Source organism: Eumetopias jubatus, unplaced genomic scaffold (assembly GCF_037043125.1).
Source record: "Eumetopias jubatus isolate StellerSeaLion01/CBP00866 unplaced genomic scaffold, mEumJub1_p1.0 scaffold_13, whole genome shotgun sequence".
NCBI classification, from domain to species: Eukaryota; Metazoa; Chordata; class Mammalia; order Carnivora; family Otariidae; genus Eumetopias; species Eumetopias jubatus.
The window spans coordinates 59,737,845-59,757,828 of NW_028274819.1; the positions used below are offsets into that span (position 1 = coordinate 59,737,845).

Below are 19,984 nucleotides of genomic sequence, written 5' to 3' on the forward strand. Positions count from 1 at the left end.
CTGCTCCTCACCAGTTCCAGCTGCCTCAGGTGTAATGTGGGGATGATACCAACAACTGGAGAGGGTTGTAGGAATTACTCTCACTTGTTTAATTTCTTGAGTGCCCGCTATGAGCAAACCCAACAGAAGGCACTGGGATCCAATGGTGATTGTGACAGGCATGGTTCTCTCCTGACCTCAGGGAGTTTACTCTAGCACAACAGAAGGACATAACCGCAATCAGTTACGCAAGTTAACATGGGCAGAAGTGAGACTTCTCCAGAGTGCCCGGCACACAGTTTGGGGTATAGAAAGTTCTGTACACACAGATTCTTGTGCAAGAACAAGGGAGGTGTAGCGGCACGTGCACTGGACTGACGTCAGAACATCAGAGGTGAATTCTGACTTATGGAACATACCCGATACAAGTGAGCACTTGATCAATGCCCATTGACCTTCACGTGATAAACATCAGAGCTTACTGGCTGAATGCTGGAGGGCTCGGGCCCCGAGGGGAATCTTTTCAAGTACTATGGAGAATATCATCTGTAGGGTAGACTTGGGCTCAGATTCTGACTCCCCAGTTTCCTTGGGTCCTTGTGGAGTCCTTGGAGAATTAATGACTCAATCTCTCTGAACCATACTTCTTCACACCCAAAGTGAGGAGAGTAATCATGGTCCCCCACTAGGTGAGTGGGGATAATGGAAGAGAAGGGTATACGTGAAAGGCCCTGTGTAACTTATGCTATGTACACGACCCACTGATGAGGACGTAAGACACCTTGTATCAGCAGAGCTGCTACTCACCTAGCACAGGGGAATCTTCCTGAAGAGCAAAATACCAGCTTTTATAGTAAGCAGCCTCGAAATTTAGGTATGCTTTCTCTAGTCATCTCTCAGGGCACCATCAGTCAAGACCATCAATACCCAGTTAGAAGCGTATGTATTTGTAGCCTTGGCTTCCTCTTGAAATCAGGTGAAAATCTCCAGCTGCCCTAACACGCTAATTCTGAGCCCCTGAAGTGCTTGACAGAACCATACAGGACCCTGGAGATGAACCAGGTCAGGCCCAAGAACAAGTTAGCTCTTCTCGGAGGGAAAGCCATGTCCACACATCTTCCTTTCTGCCCTGCCTCACTGTTGTACATACGTCTGTCTTCTCTCCAGACCAGGAGCCCCCCTAATGGCAGGCTCTAGCTTCTTCTCAACTTGGTTCCCCGGCAGCAGGTACCAGACGTAGCACAGCGTGAGATCTCCACAAATATTTGTTGAAAGAACAGATGAATAAAAAAAAAAAAAAAAGCTTCAGGGAAGAAGTGTTACATCAGTTGGGCTCAACTGTGTCTCAGGGCCATATTGTATAAAATTTATTTGGTTAGATATATTCACACAGGGGCTCGGTCTCCTTTGCGCCTAACCTTCTTAGGAACTCATCTGCAACCCCTGACTGAGAACTCTGTAATTTTAAAGGGTCTCAGCCCGTACACCCTCATGCACACCTTCCTTCTTGCTGCTGCTCACATCACGCCCATTCTCCTTCCATGATGTGGAAGGGAGTAGGCACGTGAGGAAGAAGTGGAAAAGGGCAGGGAAAGATATTAGGTTTGGCTATTGGCTAATCATGCCCCCAAAGCATATACATAAGGGAAAACACTGCCCCAGGCTCCTCTCATTAAATGTTAATCCCCATATGAGCCTGGATGAAGCCTGGGACCTAGAGCAGCTACATTTCAATTTGTCTGGACTTACTTGACAATCCTGTTCATTAAAATAGGTGGTAGGGAAAGCTGTGGCATTCCCCTAAAGGGACAGACTTACATCTATTCTTCTCATAAAATCTCTTCGACTTGGAAAAATGCTCAAAACTGCCACAAGTAGGGACTGGAAGGGGTCCCCACCCAAGGATCTGCGTGCTTTCCTGCTGAGCAAGGAGCAAATGCAGGGGAAACAGAGTCTGGGCCCCATGTGACCTCCTGGGAAGTCTTTTAATAAGTTTGTATTTAGCACTAAAAGGGATAATAGGAAAAACTGTTCTATTTTGCTTAGGGCCTGAGGTTCTTAGAATGCCCTTAAGAAATTTTAAGGGAGGGTTAAATAATTTTAGATGATTCCTGCTAGGATTTTCTGTTTTCTCACTAGCTCACTGGAGTTAGGGCACAGCTGGGGGAATTTCTCTGAAATCCTCGTACACGTTAAGTCCAAGGCACACTAGATACCATTTGAAGCTAGAAACAAGGAGAAACTGTAGAACCCTTGTTGGTGGCACACAAATATTATCCCATGAAATCCTCACAACAGCCCTGCAATGGTATTTTCATTCCTGCATCAGAGTTGAGGGAATAGCTTGAAGAGATTAACCGACTTGCTCAAAGGTACTTAACCAGAGTGAAGGCGACTATGATTGATATAGGTCTTTGGTCTGTGACTTGTGTGACCAGGTTGAGGAGCTCAGCTGTAATCTGACATATTCCCACGATTGTTAGTTATGTATTAGATCATCACCCCAGCTATAGTACAGGAGCTCTGAAGTCAGTCTGAGTCTCCTTCCTCACCCTGATCCAACATTACCGTATTAAGTACTTTTCCTTTTGTGTGTCTATTTATCTGTCTGTTCATCTTCCATCCGTCTGCCTACCTATCCATCTGTCCAATCCACCCAATTATCTAATCATTTAACCAGCTATCCAGTTACCAGGCCATCTAACAGCCCATCTGTCCACCCGTCCATCTGTCTGTCCGTCCATCCGTCCGTCCGTGCATCCATCCATCCATCCATCCATCCATCATCCATCCATCCATCCAGCTCTGTGGCTTGGACAAGTTGCTTCATCCTTCTGTGCCTCAGCTTTCTCATCTGCAAAACAGGGTTTGTACACTAACATCTCAGGTTCATCTGTGAGGCTTAAATGAACACCATGTAATGTGCCTAGTATCATGCACATCTTTTACAGAGTAAACACTGTATGGCAACTATATCATGTTTATATGCTCCAAAGAGCCAGGAGAAGGGAGGGTTTAACAATACTGGGGAAAGCAAGGGGATGATGTGAATAACTGAGGTGCCCCTTAGCAGCTGGGGAGAACCAGATCTGGAGCATAATCTGGGGACAGCATTTTGCAGGCACCTCATCTTCTGGAGAGGGGTATGTAGGCTGAGACACGTTTAAGGGACAGGCCAGGATAATGGGAAAGCACTTCACCAATGGCTTAGTGTTCTCAGTGAGGTAAGAATCTCTGCTGATGGATAGATGTGGACATTGAAAGAGCCCCTTGGGGAATGAGAGCAAGAACGCACAAAGTACAAGAAGACTTGCAGCTGGAAGGGCCCAGGAAAGGCTAAAGATCATGAACATGAGGTGATTTGGCTTCCAGTGCTCGAAGTGGGCTGTAAGCTGAGAGATGGTGAGTGGCTGGGACGGTCATGGGTTTTGCAAGGTGGACGTGGAGAGAGGCACAGAGACAAGGGAAGCTGTGGGTGATGAAGGAGAACAGCTGGAGGTGAAGGACCACAGAACCAGGGGAGAATGATGGAGAAGGAGAGAGCTGGCTTTCAGCAGGAAGTGGCCTGCCTCTGGGATCCCCCTCAGATGGATTTAGGGGTAAGAGAGAAAACAAGGAGCAAAACTTAGAGGAGTGGTTTTTGTGATGAGATTGTGAGAGGACACTTCAGAGATGCTCTAGTCATTCTGCAGACAGGAAAATAAGGGTCGAGAAAGAAGAAGTGCCTGCCCTTTGCCCCATAGGACATGTGTGTCAGTATTTGAGCAAGAACTTGATGGCTGCCTTAGGAATGGTCATGGAAGGGGCCAGCTAGACAAATGGCTGAAGCAGGGGCCATACCACACTCTGTGGCCCCTCCTCTGTGCCTCTCTACAAGCTGTTTCCATGGTCTGGGTTCCCCTCTTACCTCAATCTTCCCACGTTCAACTGTACATTGGCTTTGAGTTCTGGCTCCTCCTCTTTGAAGCCTCCTTCTAGTGCCCCAGCTGGAAAGTTTCACCTCCTGCCTTCTCAAAGCACTTGATGTGAACCTTTATCAGGGCAAATAGTCTCCCCGTGTTGCCTCCCCAGCCCTGCCGTCGCCAGCCTCTACATTCCCTGGTGAGTCTTACACAGGAAATGTATCTTCTGACTACATCCATGTAACTATTCAAGGTTCTACCATTTTGCACAGAACAGAGGCTTGAATTCACAGACGCTGCTATCAGAGCTTGGTCTGCTACTTCCCAGCCACACAGCACACCTCTGAGCCTTAGCTTTGTTATTTATACAATGGCGGTAAGGATTCCTACCTGCCAGAACCCTAAACTTGATTTGAAAATACACTGAGCACCTACTATGTGCCAGCTACTCCTAGAGGCTAGGGTTTCAGAAATGACATTAAATTATTCCCGTCCTCAAGGAACTCAAGTCTACCCACGTGTGTAAAGGAGCACCAAGCTGCCACCAGACCCAGCACACAGTAGGATACTTACAAGTTACCGTCTCTCCCATGGACAGATACCCCTATATCTCTATATCAATATAGGTTTCAACATAGCACCCTTCTCCCTCCTTCTCTCACTAAATTGGGCGGATGGTTTTTAGTCTCAGTGCAGGTTTCAGGAAGAAGCCAGAAGGAGAGGAAGGTACGGGAAAGGAGCCTTCAACTTCCTTATGGTAATTGGTTTCCTTCTGACACTGAGGCCAAACCCAAGCCACTCTCGGGTGCTTTCCAACTTCCATCCCTCTCACCGGAGGGTCAGCGCTGCTCCCAGCCCTGCTCTGTCCCACAGATCCAGTTGGCAGAAAGCTAATGAGCCTTGGAAACCCCATGGCCTTTCACCTCACTCGAGGAGCTTGGAGTGCTTTCAAACCAAGCAGAAAAGTGGATTCCAGGATGTTGGTGCATAGCAGTCTCCACACTTACTCCCCTAGGACCAGAATTTCGAGCTTTAGGAAGCACCTATCACAGGAAGCAGCAAGCCACTGCTATTCATCTTAATTGGAGGCTAATCTGGCTTCCTGATTAGAGGAGTTCAAACTTAGCTTGGAGGAGGCCTCCCAATAGGGTCTGACTTTGCAGAAGGATAACAAGGGAGGAAAGGGCTGGTGAGCACAGAAGCCACATAACATGCCCAGGATGTGGATTTCTGGCCAGGGCTGGAACACTACCCAAACCTCACTGAAAGGGCCCAAATGGGTGAGCTGAAGAGATAGCGATGTTCAGTCCTCTTCCCAAAGACTCTGATATCCTTCTGTGAAAGGCCCATCTCTCCACCCAGTCACGTGCTCACCTATCTAAACTGGCTCCTGTACACTTCCACCTAGATGTCTCCCCGGCACCTCCAACTACATGCCAATATTAGAGTAAGCTTTCCAAAACTGAACCTCACCATATATCACACCTCTGCCTAAAATTTTTCAGTGGTTCCCACTGACAGATCAAACCTAAACTCTTTCAAGGCCATACATGACTGAATGTCTGCTAACTTCCCTCACCTCTTCTCCCTCTCTCTAGTGCCACAAATATCCTAAGCAAAGCCACTCCAAACTACCGGTCTTTCCTGGAAAATGCCATGTTCTGTTGCATCTTTGTAACAGATTGCAAGTCTTTGACTTCTACAACTGGCTGCTGCAAGGTCCTTGTCTCTTCCTTCTCTCTCTGCCAACTCAAACCCAACCTATATCACCCACCTTAAATCCCGCTTCCTCTGGGAAGACCCTCTGATCATCCTGGCTGAAAGCCATCACTCTTTTCCTTGAGTCCCTGTAGTACCACCAGGTACCTCATGGTCAAGATCCAGTTTATGTGGCTCTTTGCAGTGGTATCCAATGAAGCAAAACCTTATGAACCTCATGCTTGATTCATCAACAGTATCAGCATGAACTTTGGAAATGGCCAACGGCAGAGTTATGCCAGGGATAAACATGGGCTCTGAGCCCAGAGAAAGATGGATTTGAATCCTTGTTTTCCCAGAGTGTCTCTGGGCAAATCCTTCAAGCTCTCTGAACTCTGGATCCCTGGGAGCAACACCATCTCCGGTGTCAGAGGCTTATGTATTTGTTGTCTGAATGAATCATGAAGCACGTACATGAGGAGCTCTGTAAATGTAAATAAAATTTCCATTCAAAGAACAGTTATTATTTTAAAATTACAAGTTATATACCAGCAGTTTGATTCAGGAAGACAACTGGAGATTGTGTACAAGTCATCAGCTTGGGCATCCAAACAGAAACCCGATTCTGAAGCCCAATTTCAGGAGGGCTTCTATTTACATACTGAAGAGCTCCAATCTGATCAAAAATGTTCTAGGGCTGTCAGGGGACATTCTCCCAAATTACAAAGCTGCCAGCTCCTGGTTTATCAACCTTTAACTCTGGCACTATTTAGTTACTACGCCTGTTTGGGCCCAGTTTCCCAGTCTTTGATTAAATGTTAGGAGCTGACCATCTCATTGTGTCTCAACAATGCATGCTACATCCCAGACAACTGGTGGACTCTTCTCTGTCTCCTTCCAACACCTCCCCTTCTTTCTCTGCCTCAGTGTCAATCTCTTTGGTATTTACTATTCTGAACTTTGATTTCGGGCTATCACTTGCCATTGGGAAGGGATACAGGAAATGTCAAGTCTCAATGGATATTATTCCTCGGCTGAAATTCTAACCTCGGGTTTCTTCTTCCGTAACATACCTATACAGAAATAGCCCGGCCTGATCATTTCCTTTTGATGTTTAATTGGATGTCAGTGCTGTGCTTTCTGGGCTGAGAAGCTAATGCTTCTCAGAGAGGGAACAATTCTGGCTACACACATGAGACTTGTAGCAGGGAGAATGCTCACGCTGAATTTAATTTTCTCTCCCATCCATGAACGTAAGACAATTTCTCTGGCATTAAAGCATCTCACTCAGTCTTTCTGTCATTAATAAGAATTAAATTCTGTTCCCTCAAATTTAAATGTAATTATATTTGCCTCGTAAATAAAATTGAATTACCATTTTTAAAATTTAGCACTAATGCAAATGCTATGTTTAGAGCTTTGATTTTTTTTTAACCCTGTTACTACTTTAAGCTTATTCTTATTTTTTTTAAACATTGGGCTTATTTTGTTGTCAATTGTGACTTAATTTGATAACAGATATTTTCCGCTCCCTATCTATCCAGTCATATTTGTTGTGAACTATGCTTTAGGATTTGCGTTTCTTTTTGGAAGGGGAGGAGAGGAATAGAGAGGAAATCAGCAGCTCAGAGGATCTGGGTTTGAATTTTGAAGGTCCCCCCTCAGCGAAGGTGGAACCTAGTCCAGGTTAGGCTGAGAGAGCTAAAGAAGGTGCCCTGACATGAAGTCTCACAGGGAAATCTTCAGTGCACATTGAACAATTTTTTAATCCAAGATTTTCAGCCAGGCATTCAGTGGACCCCATGGCTTGGGCCCTGCCTACCTTTCTGGTCTTCCTTCTTCTACCCACCCCCACGGCTGCTACTCTCCAATCAGAGGCAGGATGTTCCAGATGATGCTCCTGCACACCTGGGTACTTTGCACACACTGTTCCCTCTGCCTGGACTCCCCCCACCACCAGGCGCCCTCTAACGGTCTGGCTTACAAGTCTCCTCCCTGGGGAAGACTGTCTCAGCTTCTGCTCTCACCTTTCTTCCAGCTGAGCTCACTGCTCCTGCCCCTGTGCTCCCAAACCCCACATACACACATCAGTCAGAGCTCTTATCACACCACCTAACTAGGTGTCGCCCCCTGAGTGGGCTGAAGCTCTCTGATCCTCGGTGCCCAGAATAGCACCCAGCATGCAGGGAGTTCCAGGAAGGGTCACGAGTGAATGAGGTGGATGTCTGTTACTGTCAGGGGCAGGGGCAGGGGCAGGTCTGGAGCTGTTCTGGGATGCTCTCTCTGTGAGGCTGTGCCCCTCTCTGGAATTGAGCTCAGAAAGCTCGTTATCTGGCAGGAAGCTGATGCTAATGCTGTTTGGCCCTTGTGCTGTTGTTTGGGGATAAATATGTCAGCTCATTAATAGCTTCATCTAGACTCAATGACCAGGGATGGGCTGGGGGGAGTGGGTGGCAGAGGGTCAGAAACCGCAAGGAAGCTGAGTCGCTGAGAGAGAAAGCAAGTTGTTCAAGGTTACACAGACTCAAGTCCAGGTCTGGCTCCAAACCTTCACTGTATAAATTGTTCTCAGGCTTAAATTTGCAAGAGTCTAAGGGCTGTTTGGCTAATTTAGATTTAATCACGCATTCTAAAAATATATACTTTATTTATTGAGTACTTATTGAATGCCAGCACCATGCTAGGCATTTTATACATATGTATTAAAGCTAATTTGAAAAACAACCCTGCAAAGCAGGTATCATTAGCCATATTCTTTGGATAAGCTCAGTCTTAAAAAATCTAGCTTGGTCCCAGTCCAAAACCCATGCGGTTCTTTCCGACTGCACATGCTACCTCCGAACCCATCCTCTAAATCTCCACCTGTTATTCCATGAAACTCAACTGCAATGAAATGATAAGAATCATAAACCACTAGCATAGGCATTTTACAGGCAGAATCTCTGTCATGTACTGCTTCTGTGAGTCAGCAACCCAAAGGAATGCAATGTCGCAAGAGGACCCTTACACACAGAAGTTATTTATGGAAGACAAGACTGGAGCGAGCTCACAGAGCAGTGGAAACGAGGAGTGAATTTATGAGACTGAGGACCGAGGCTACTAGGCAGGGGCAGAGGGGGAGGAAGACCTGAAGGAGAGCCAGCAGAGGGGCAAACGATGGGTCTAAGGGACCACATGTGAAATGGTGTCCTGGAAAACATCAATGAGCCTGAAATCTTCTTAAGGAGTCATTAGGCTCTGAAAGAAAGGTAAACTTTTCTACTTGTAAGGACCATCTTGGAGAGGTTAAATTCCTTCCCTTTTCTAAGGCAGCCAAGAGAATGAAAGTCCAACTTGGGGTTCGTAGGGACAGTCACTCGGCTCAGCAGCGCTGGTGGGCGCACCCACTTTATGCATAAGCAGATGAGGCATCCAGCCCAGCAGGGCTGCTCCTCAGGGAAAACTTGAAGGAGGTGAAATGATGCCAGCTCTCCTCCAGGAGGGGTTCTGGCTGGCGGGCAAGGCACACGAAACTGACATGAGCTAGGTCTGGAAACTGACAGAGAAGGAGCCCAGGGATTTTGGTTTTAGCTCTGCAGGGCGTGCGCCCCTGCATGCGTGTGAGCGTGTGTGTGTGTGTGTGTGTGTGTGTGTGTGTGTGTGTGTGTGTGCAAGGATGTGGGGGTACACAGGATGGGCCTTAGAGAACAGATTAGACTGGTAATGTGCTGGGTTCTTCCTGGGCAGAGCCTCTAGCTTCTTCTTTGATGTATCGCTGGGTAAGTCATTTTTTGAGTAATCGCTGAGAACCTAACCCATATCAGGCCCTGCGTTAGGGATACTGGTAGACCCTAACCACATAGAGTTCACAGCTTCGCAAGAGAGAGGCAAGATTACAATATATTGCTCAGTATACCACAGAGCTTGGGAGAGGGCTTGGAGCCATATCTGGTTTGAATTGGACTCTGCCACTTACCGATGGGGGGATGCCGGCAAGGAATTTCACTTTCCTGAGCTTCAGCTTCCTTATCTAGAAAATGGAACTGGTAATACTTTCTTTACAGTTTTCATATGAACCTTAACTAAGATAATGGTTGTAATGCACTGTTCAGTAGTTGGTACACGGTAAGCACTAAGAAATGGGTGGCTCTTTAAGTAACGCTCCATCCTTGTTAGGAAACCTCTTTGGATGGAAAGGGGGCTTGAGGCAAGAGCTGAGGACTTGGAAACAGAGCTCCTAGATTTAATTCATACTCTGCCACCACTTAGCTGAGTTACTTTGGAAGGCAGCTATGCTCACCACTATACCCCCAACGCTAGCTGAGTTACTTTGGACAAGTCATTTCCTTTCTCCAGCTCTTTACCATCGGTAACACTAACAATCACCACCACCATCATCACTACTATCATCCCCCCAAGACTGGAAAAGCCAAGTCCCACTGGGTGCAGAGTTGAGGACACCGGTGTGTGGGGGGTGGGGCCTATAACCCCTGCTCTTCCAGGCCATAGGCATTTGTCCCAACAGTTATCTCACACTGTTTGTCAGGAAGGAATATCCCATGAAGGAGGCTAGATTTCAGGAGGAATTTCTGAGCTGAGATGGAAGCCAAGCTGCTAGGAAGTTGGGGGTCTGAGTAAATCCTTACATAAAATCTGACTTCACTGTTTCCACAAGTGTAACCACAGTGCTGAGGAACTTGTCAGCTCACATTTCATGACAGGCCGGTCGCTGAGTACAGGGCATGTTGATTTCAGCTGCTTTCACTAAATCCTGTTCCCCGGGCCAAAGAGTGAGACATCTCTTCATCTCGGAAGAGGTGGTCCTCCTTCCTATGAGGGCCCAGTGGTGATTTCTGCCAACCCCACAAGCCACAGTCGGTGCCGATGGTGTGAGGAGCACTTCGGGTGAGCTGCAGCTGCCTCTCACGGGGGTCCAAGTCGTGCCAGACGTGGCGTCAACCACTTTACCTCCATCTTCTCACTGAATCCTTACCACAGTCCCATAGGTGATTTTACCATGAAGGAAACTGAGGTGGCAGGGGTGGGGAAGTTAAGCAACTTGCCGAAGCCATTCTACTAGCAGGGAGTAGGTTTTCTGAGGCGAAGTCCAGTGCCTGTCCCACCACCTTGTAGCTAACCCCCTGGACATAGAGACAGCCCCCCAGCTTCAGCGGCATCCAGTCAGTAAGGCAGTTCTTGCTCAGCTTTGTGGCAAAAACTCGATAGCTTTCAAACAGCTTCCACTGGCTGAAGTGCCCTCGGAAGGGCGGTAGGAGAGAGACGCGAAGCGCTCACTCTAGCCAGGCACTATTCGATGTGCATACATACGTTCTAGAATTTGACGGTCACATGAGCTTTGAGGGAGACATCATTATCTCCAGTTTTCAGATCAGGAAACTGAATTCCAGAAAAGCCAGTACCTTGCCAAGGTCACACAGTTAGCACATGGCAGTGGCGGGACCGAGGCCAGCAGGTACCGCGGATACAGGGCGGGGGGCAAGAGAGAACCACCTTCCAAGTGCCTTTGCTCACCTTCTGCCTGGCTTCTGGGGGGAGGGACAGCTGAGGAGAAACAGTGGCCCGTGGAGAAGTGACGCGGAGTGCTGGGCCGCAGGTGAGGCCCAGGGGCCCCAGGCTGAACGTTGGCTGCCAGCCTCCTCGGGCAAGCCTGGCAACCCCCTGAGCCTCAAGGTGATGTCTTACCTGGTCACCATGCCCACGGGGTTGTCACCGTGGGAGTGTGTGTGCGTGTGTGATGTATCTCTGTAGGCTGGGAAGCACTCGACAAACACAAATTGCTATTACTATTGCCAGGGGAGACAGTAATTTTGAAGCCATCTTTGAAATTCCTGGCCGGGTTGGCAGTCATGACACTGTTTTTGTCAGCTGTAGTTTGGAGATTTAAAAACTATAATCTACATTTCTGAAAAGGCATATTTCATCTTGCCTCTATCAAATGTCTTCATTAATATCAGGGGCTCTCATCAGCGGCTGTTTTAGTCATAATCATAACAGCAGCTAACATTTACTGAGCCCATATCACAAGCTGAGTAGCATGCTAAGTGCTTATTTAATATCATCTTAAATAATTCACCACATGATAATTTTCCAAATAATAACCCTAGAAGGTAGGGAATGTCACCACCTCCATTTTACAGCTCAGAGAGGGGAAGGAACTTGCCCAGAGTTATAACTAGGACCAGGGTTTGAACCAAGGTTTGTTGAGCTCAGGGACACTTCTCATCACTTGGAACTCCTCTGCCTTTGCACACGAGGCCATACACACGTTTGACACCAGTTATGGGGGAGTGGTGTACGAGGAAGGGAGGAAGACGAGCTCTCACAGTTCTATTCAAAGTCCCTTCCACTGGGTCTGCCATGTCCTTTTACAGGACCATGAAAGAATACTTAGTGATCTCACCCAAAGTTATACCTGCCTCCATGAAAGGCTGTACAGTTTCATCCGGGATTAACAATGCACAGACAGTTATATACCTATCATAAATTAGCTTTGTGGCCACATAACAAACAATACAAGCCAGTGTAGCTTCAAGAGGACCATTTTTTTATATTGCTATAAACGGAGCTATATAAAAAGAATTATTCCTAAGATCCTGCGCATCTGTGTTTGCAATCATGTCTTAATGCGAGCTTTGCAAACAAGGATACAAGTCCAATTTAGACTGCATGTTGAACATCAATTCTCCATTTAATGGGGCAAGGTAGTTCAGAGTATTCCAAAGGCACAAATGCTGCATGGATCTCATTTTTGCCAAAGGCCTCAGCCATCTTGCCTGATCACAAAAAGGACTGTTAACATGCAACATAATGAGTTATCTGAGCTGCACTCTGTTTACAGTGTGGCGTGGTAAAGAAAGTGATTTAAGTAAAAAAAACAAAAAACAAAACCATAGTGGGGGATGCTGCCACTTTTTAGCTGTGTGTCCTTGGGTGGGATTACTTAAAAATTTTCTGTGCCTTAGCTTCTTTATCATGATTTCTCTTCATTTGTTTGTTTGCTGTCTCCCTCAGTGGAAGCTCAACAAAGATCGGGACTTTCTCATCTCTTTGTAACTCTGATTAGAAGAGTGTCTAGTACATAGTAGGTATTCAAAAGTATTCACTGATTAAAGTATTATGTAAATCAGTGAAACAGGGGTGATGATACCTTTCCTGCAGGGCTTTCATGTGGATTTAAACAGTGGACTCTGTTGAGAAGTGAACAAACCTACCATATCCCAGTACTGTGCTAGGTGATGCACACATGTTTTCATTCAGCCCTCCTCTGGAGAGCGTCTACAAATCGTAAAGCACTTATGAACAGAAGGGTGCCAATGTAATGATCCTTTGAATGTTATATATATATAAACCCTCTATATATGAACTGAACACTACAGTGAAGAACACATTCAATCATGTGTCCTTTCAGGTGTTTATTATCCATTCATCAGTATTTCTCAAGCAGCTGCCGTGGGCCAGGCCTGTGTTGAGTCCTGGGCATGGAAGGTGAACAGACACGTTTGCTATCTTCATGGAACTTACTGGCTAGCAGAGAATCTGGCCAGAATGGCTGGTGGGGATCAGGTCACAGAGAACCCTAAATAATACACTGATTTCAGACTTTATTCTGATGAACAAGTGAAACCAAAGTGTTTGAGAGCTGGGACCCGAGTCCCCCACGTTTTTTTAGAGAGGTGGGGAGAGGAAGGGTGGCGCAGAGGGAGCAAGGGAATCCCAAGCAGCCCAAGCAGGCTCCCTGCTGAGTGTGGAGCCCGACCTGGGGCTCGATCTCACAACACTGAGATCACGAGCCGAGCTGAAATCGACAGTCAGACGCTTAACCGAATGAGCCACCCAGGTACCCCTGGACCTGAGTCCTTTAAAGCCTCATCCCTGCAGGTCTCACCTAGGCACACTGTTCCCTATGGCCTTTCCTCTAGGATGACCACCATAACATGGGAGATGACATTTCAATCTACTCTTCTAATTCACATGGTTATAGGGCAATGTTTTCACTCTCAAGGCACCACTATGGAAGAAATGATGTGAAGATTAATTTCTGAATCCTCTGCTGATCTAAAAGTACAGGTGCTGAAGGATGGTGTTCAGGGGAAGAGGAAAAGTAACACCCCCCCTGCCCGCCCCCCCCCAGCTAAATGACTGGGAACAGGGTCAGATCACTGATGGGGAATGAATGGTGAACATGTAATGGTGGAAAGCTCCTCCCTCCGGCCACGTGGTGCCCTTCTCCCCACACTTACCGATAGAACAGTCGTGTCCTGTCCAGCTTGGGTCACAGCTGCAAAGGCCGGTGTCTGGGAGGAAGGTTCCGTGGCCCGAACACTGGTCCAAGCACGTGGCCCTGGGCGTCTCACAGTTGGTGCCTCCCCATCCCACGGAGCAGTGGCACTCGCCTCTCACACACACACCCCGGCCTGAACACGTGGGGTCCATGCAGTCCACTGTGACACGGAGCATAGAGAACAGAGAGAACACAGGTGAGCATCTGACCAGTGAAGTGGTGAAGTACTACACTTTGTAGTGGAGGGGCTTCACCCTGGTGAGAGGACACAGACTTCCTGTGGAGAGGCCACTGAATATAGTAAAGAGAAAGAACTTGAATGAACAGTAGACCTGGGTTCCTGGCTTGATAGGAGGCTGACTGTTTACCTAGGGGAGGTTCCCTTGCCTGTAAAATGTGGATACAAATTCCTACTTCTTGGTTTGTAAGGCAGAGTAAGAAATGCATATCAAGGGGCACCTGGCTAGCTCAGTTGGTAAAGCATGTGACTCTTGATCTCATGGTTATGAGTTCAAGCCCCATGTTGGGTATGGAGCCTACTTAAAAAAACAAAAAAAGAAATATATATCAAGTGTTAGCATGGTACCCAGTGCCTGCGACGCCTGTGATAACTGCACCAGTTAGCAGACAAGACTTCATTTTGTTCCCTTCTGTGTATCCAACTCCTAGAATGGTGCTCAGTGCATAGGAGGTACTCAAGAAATCTTTGTCGAATAAACTATTATTGTTTACCACTTCACAATACAGTCTTACCATGAAGGTGGGACTCAAAGAGATTCCTTAGTTGAAAAGAGAATTTATTTTTCATTTAAATTCCATTAGATATTATCATCTTCCCAAAGTTCCTGTGATTGACACAAACTTTCAAATTTCAAACCCTCACTTTCCAGAGGGCAAACATTTCAATGACTATTCAAAATTACATGCACTGCCATGAGAGACTCTGGACTCCAGGAAACAAACTGAGGGTTGCAGAAGGGAGGGGGTGGGGGGGTGGGGTGGCCGAGCGATGGCCATTGAGGAGGGCACGTGATGTGATGTGCACTGGGTGTTATATGCAACTAATGAATCACTGAACACTACATCAAAAACTAATGATGTACTACTATATGTTGGCGAATTGAACTTAAAAAAAAAAAAAACCCCAAAACCCGACAAAATTATATTCACAGGCTTTGCACAGCTTCTCCTCATGTAGTGGGTGAACTATATAGCTGTGGCTCACAGCCAAGCAACCCCTGTAGGGCTCCTAGAGCCCAAGGTCAAGGTGGTCTCAAGAGACCAACCCAGAAATAGAGAAAGGAGAATCACATTGTGGGCTACCTTCTCTGTGCCTGCACTATAGGAAGTGCTTTACATATATCCTCAGAATCAGTTTCCTCCATAACCCAGTGAAGTACAGATGAGGAAATTAAGGCTCAGAGAGGCAAATAATTTATGCCAGATCATACAGTTAACCCTGTCAGAGAGGAATCTGAAGGTCTATCGGATTCTGAAGCCAATATTTGTTACTGGGGTTGATTTTCCTAAATCAAAGCTTTAGCTATGGGGCTGCACAAAATTAACAGAGACCTCTAATCTTCCGTAAAGCCCTGCACAGAAAAAGTGGAAGGCTCCAGTTCACATGGAAAGTGCAAAAGGCAGCAGAGAGAAGACAGAGTTGGCAAAGGCTGGTCCAACTCTACCAAAAAGTTGTGAGATCTGTCTTTCATTTTAGGAAGGCAGAGGATTCCCATTCCTCTTGCAATTGTAGGGAAGAGTGGTGTCCTGGTAGGGCTGCCACGTGCAATACCTGGAAAAAGGGTTGACGGTGCTGTAGCGGGTGTGGTCAGCTTCCTCCAGGAAGCCCTCCAGAGGAAGCCCTGTGCTCCACAGGAAGGAACTTGGCATCCGATCTTGGAGGTCCTAGGTTCAAGGGTCATGGGACAAAGGCACACCAACCTCCCTCCAAGCGTCCTGTTGGCACGGTTCTAGGACCACCGTCAAGTCATGTACCTCCTCCGAACTTCCCGTGTCAAAATTATCTAACTCTCAGTTGCTAATGAGGACACTGAGGATTTGGAAGGACCATGTGAGCTATACACTGTTGCCAAGAAGTTACTTTTCCATCCTATCACGACCTTCAGTGGCATGACTTGGGTAACCTGGAGAGAGGCACTTTTACTTTATTTATAATTCAGGCATGATTTTACTTCATTGATTAATTAAATTTTATAACCCCACATGTTTGACTTTTGCAGAAAAGATGGGGGAAACCTGGCCTGGGTATGTTAAAGTCACAGACACAAATGGACAGAGACTGTACAAATGGCCACATTCTGGGAACACAGTGTCTGTCTGAGGGCCAGCTTATCAAGATAGCTCTTTTACTTTTTAGGTCTTGAAAAGGAGTTCAATTTAATGACCTCAATGAGACCTCAGAAGGTCAAAAGTCAGGAGCAATCATTTGCAACAACAATAATAATAACAACTAGTACTGATGTAGTCCCTCTTCTAGGCCATATTTTGCTATTCAACCATTTACCTACACGGTCTCATTTAACTCTAGTGACAATTCTTTGAGGTAGATACCATTACTATCCCCATTTCATAGATGGGGAAATGAAAGCACAGAGAGGTTAAATAACTTGCCCAAGATCACACAGTGGTAAGTGGAGGAATTTAAATTTGAATCACTCTTTCCTGGTACACATCTCTTGCTATTTCTTCTGTAATCTTACTGGTTCAAAAATACACACATACATATATACAGACCCAAATGGTTAAAAAATAGAAATAAAAGCAAAACAAACCAAGAAAAGAAATAGAACAAAGTGGAGAATTAGTAAAGCCAAACGAAGGCAAAGAATCTTCTCTCGTAGTCTCTGGACACCACTTCATGATGGTTAAAGCATGACCCACTGGAGTTCCTGGTAATTAAAAATAATAAAAATAATAACAGTGATATATTTTCATGACCAGCCTCACATCTCAGAACCTCAGAAGGATTATTCTGGCCCATTAGGCTACTATGATAATTCCCTAGATCCAGAGAGCTTTCCAATTTGACAGGAAACGACTCAGCAATTCTTGTCCTGAGGCCCATAAAGGTATTTCCCGTTCTGGGAGGGCCTGGGCCCAGGCTTCGGGGTTGACGCTGTCTCTGAGGCGCCCTTGAGGTTGAATCTATAAATCTGCACTGTTAGCAAGCAAGCCGAGAGGGTGCCAAGTTTAGCAAGAGGCCCTTGGCGTCACAGTCCTGCTCCTCAGACACAATAAGTCTGAGAGGGACCCAGGAACCAGCAAAGCGAATCCCTCACTCTCAGAAGATGGTCCAGGCAGGGAGCGAAGACCAGAAGGCACGCACGACAGGACTGCACCTCAAGAGAAGGCCACTCGGCTGAAGTGGCGAGTGGGACCCCCACAGGGAGGATGCTGTCCCTGCTGCCCCGATGTCTACGGCCATTATCTACACCACCGTGACGCCCTGCTGGAGACATCCTCCGTAGACTCGAGGTCTGCCCTCACTTTCTGGGGCCTCTGGGGTGATGGGAACCTAGGATGGGATGAAAGTTGTCTTCCTTCTATCACACCAAGACGGTTTCACAAATGACACCTGCTTCCCTGGGAGCCGTGGGTCACGTGGGGAGACCCAGCCAGCCCGCGGTGGGAGTTCTACGCTGAAGGAGCAGGAGAGAGGTTGGCAGGGAAGTGGGCCAAACTCTGGGTAGAAGACAGTCTAACTTAGTTTCTGGTTAGGCGAGGGGCCAAACAGTTACCTGTTTTTTCCTCTGCAGAGCCTGCCATTCAAGCCAAAATGTCTGGCAGAAGCTTAGCCCATTAACAAAATGAGGAGGCCTGCAGGGCCAAGCTGCAAACACAACTCTTCCCCCAAAATGTGCCCCGCTTCAGTGATCACACAAGCTACTAGATGCTCTTCAGGACCAAAACACAGTGTCACTTTGCACTGCAAAAGGCCTAAGGTGTTTTCTTCTGTCCCTCCCCCACCAGCCTCCCTCCAAGCGTCCTGTTGGCACGGTTCGGGCTTTAAAAAATACGGGGCAATAAACTTCAGAAGAAGAAGAAGACGGAGACAGGGAAAAAGTAAGCTTGTTAGTCGATGTTTTATAAACACGGTGAAACCCGTCAGAAGAGAGCTGAGGGAGGAGGAGGAGAAAGGGGAGTGGGGCAAGGGGGCGAGGAAGGCCCCAAGAAGCCCGCTTTATAAACACAAGGACTGTGTAGTGACGCTTCACCAGGGAAACAGAAATAATAAAAGGAATCAGTACCACATGGCCCTCCTCAGAAAAGAAAGGAGTCAAAACACTTTTTTTCAAATAGATACCGTATATCAAAGAGCTCAACAATTTTTTTTTTTGCTCTTTGTAAGTAAGCCTGCCTGCGGGGGCCCTGTCCAGAGCCAGCTGAGCTGGGGAGAGGACAGCGGGCCTTCCCTGACCCCCACAACGCACTGGGCTTCAGGGTGGGACAACCCCACTGTTTCAAGAGGAATCTCCTGTTTGTTCTTCTTTTCTTCTCAGGGTCTTCACCTCAAGTGACTCAAATGCAAGGGGAAAGCAGATGAAGGTCACCATTGTCGAGATGAGAAAGCGAAGTGCCTTTGTTCCAGAGGCTGGCGCTCCTCCTTTCTCAGACAGCCCAAAGTAATCCCCATCAAAGTTAATAGGTCTGAATCAGGACCTCCAGGCACACTTGGGGTTTACAGGCAGCCTGTCTCAGAGAGGCGCTGCTCTTCAGACACTAATCCTTTCCTGTTCTGCACTCTTTGGAAGTGGGCCCGTTATATCGGCTCTCTTTTTTTTTTTTTTTTTAAGATTTTATTTATTTATTTGACAGAGAGAGACACAGCGAGAGAGGGAACACAAGCAGGGGGAGTGGGAGAGGGAGAAGCAGGCTTCCCGCGGAGCAGGGAGCCCGATGCTGATGCCGGGCTCGATCCCAGGACCCCGAGATCATGACCTGAGCCGAAGGCAGATGCTTAATGACTGAGCCACCCAGGCGCCCCTCAGCTCTCTTTTTTTCCCTTTTTCTTTTTCTTTCTTTCTTTCTTTCTTTCTTTCTTTCTTTCTTTCTTTCGAGAGAAATGATACCTTGAGAGGGGCCTATGTTAAATCCCAAATGGGTTAGAAGGCTAGCTCTCCTTTGGAGCCTCTTCCATCCACCACAAAGATGCCAGTGCCCTAGATGGTGGGCAGTGGGAGGGAAGCCCATTAGCAGCGTCCACCAGTTGCAACAGCCACGTCCACCCATTTCCAAAGACCTTGGATAAAGTGATTGGGATGAAACAGGAAATGTGCTTCAACTGTCCCCAGATTAATACTAATAATATAAGACCTAACATTTATGGGGCATTTATTATGTGTCAGACACTGAGCTAAGTGCTTTACATGGGTCATTTAATTCAATCCTTATGATGGCCCTCTGAGGAAGGAAATCCCATTTTACTGATGAGGGAAGCGAGGCTAGTTAGTGGCACAACCAGCAACCAGGACTCAAACCTACATCTGATCCCAGAGCATGCACTCTTAAAAGCCACTCATATATATATTGCTTATGAATAAGACCCTTCTTGTCTACAAATCCCATGCAGGCAAGAAGAAAGAGGGCTCTGAAGTCAGAAGACCTGGGGTGGGTCCCAGCCCTGCTGCTGGCTAGCTCCATGACCGCCGGCCTGCAGCTGCCCTTCCTCAGGCCACAGAAATGCTCACATATCTCACCAGATGAGATTGCCTAGGGAAGAACTGGTGTACTGTTAAAGTGGAAGCTCACTTTCTAGCCTCCACTACACAGAGTTTACTTTATGAAGGAGAGAGACACACTCACAAGTGCTGATGAGCTACACACACACACACACACACACACACACGCACACGCACACCTGTGCTAACAGAGGGCAGAGTCTGAAGGTCTATAACAGACTCTTACTTAAGACATGGAGAGAATATGAGCTCAAAGGGGAGGAGAAAGAACCTGGGCTTGGGGGCCAGAAACACTGGGCTCAACCCCAGCGCCGCCACCTGCAGCTGTGTGACCCTGGGCAGGTCATGTGACTCTCTGAGTCCCAGTTCCCCTAACTATAAAACAGAGATAATTACCTCACCCTGTCAGTTTTGAGGTTAAATGA

At 47.0% G+C, this 19,984-nt stretch overlaps 1 protein-coding gene across 3 annotated transcripts in view; it reads right to left on the bottom strand.

Moving 5' to 3' along the window:
- The window catches only part of TENM4 (teneurin transmembrane protein 4), a 368,675-nt gene that overhangs the window by 117,336 nt on the left and 231,355 nt on the right, over nt 1-19,984 (bottom strand). For all 3 annotated transcript variants that reach the window (XM_088018017.1, XM_028116004.2, XM_088018018.1), the window contains one exon: nt 13,820-14,020. In XM_088018017.1, coding sequence (XP_087874143.1) covers nt 13,820-14,020 — 201 coding nt within the window. The remainder of the gene's footprint in view (nt 1-13,819; nt 14,021-19,984) is intronic.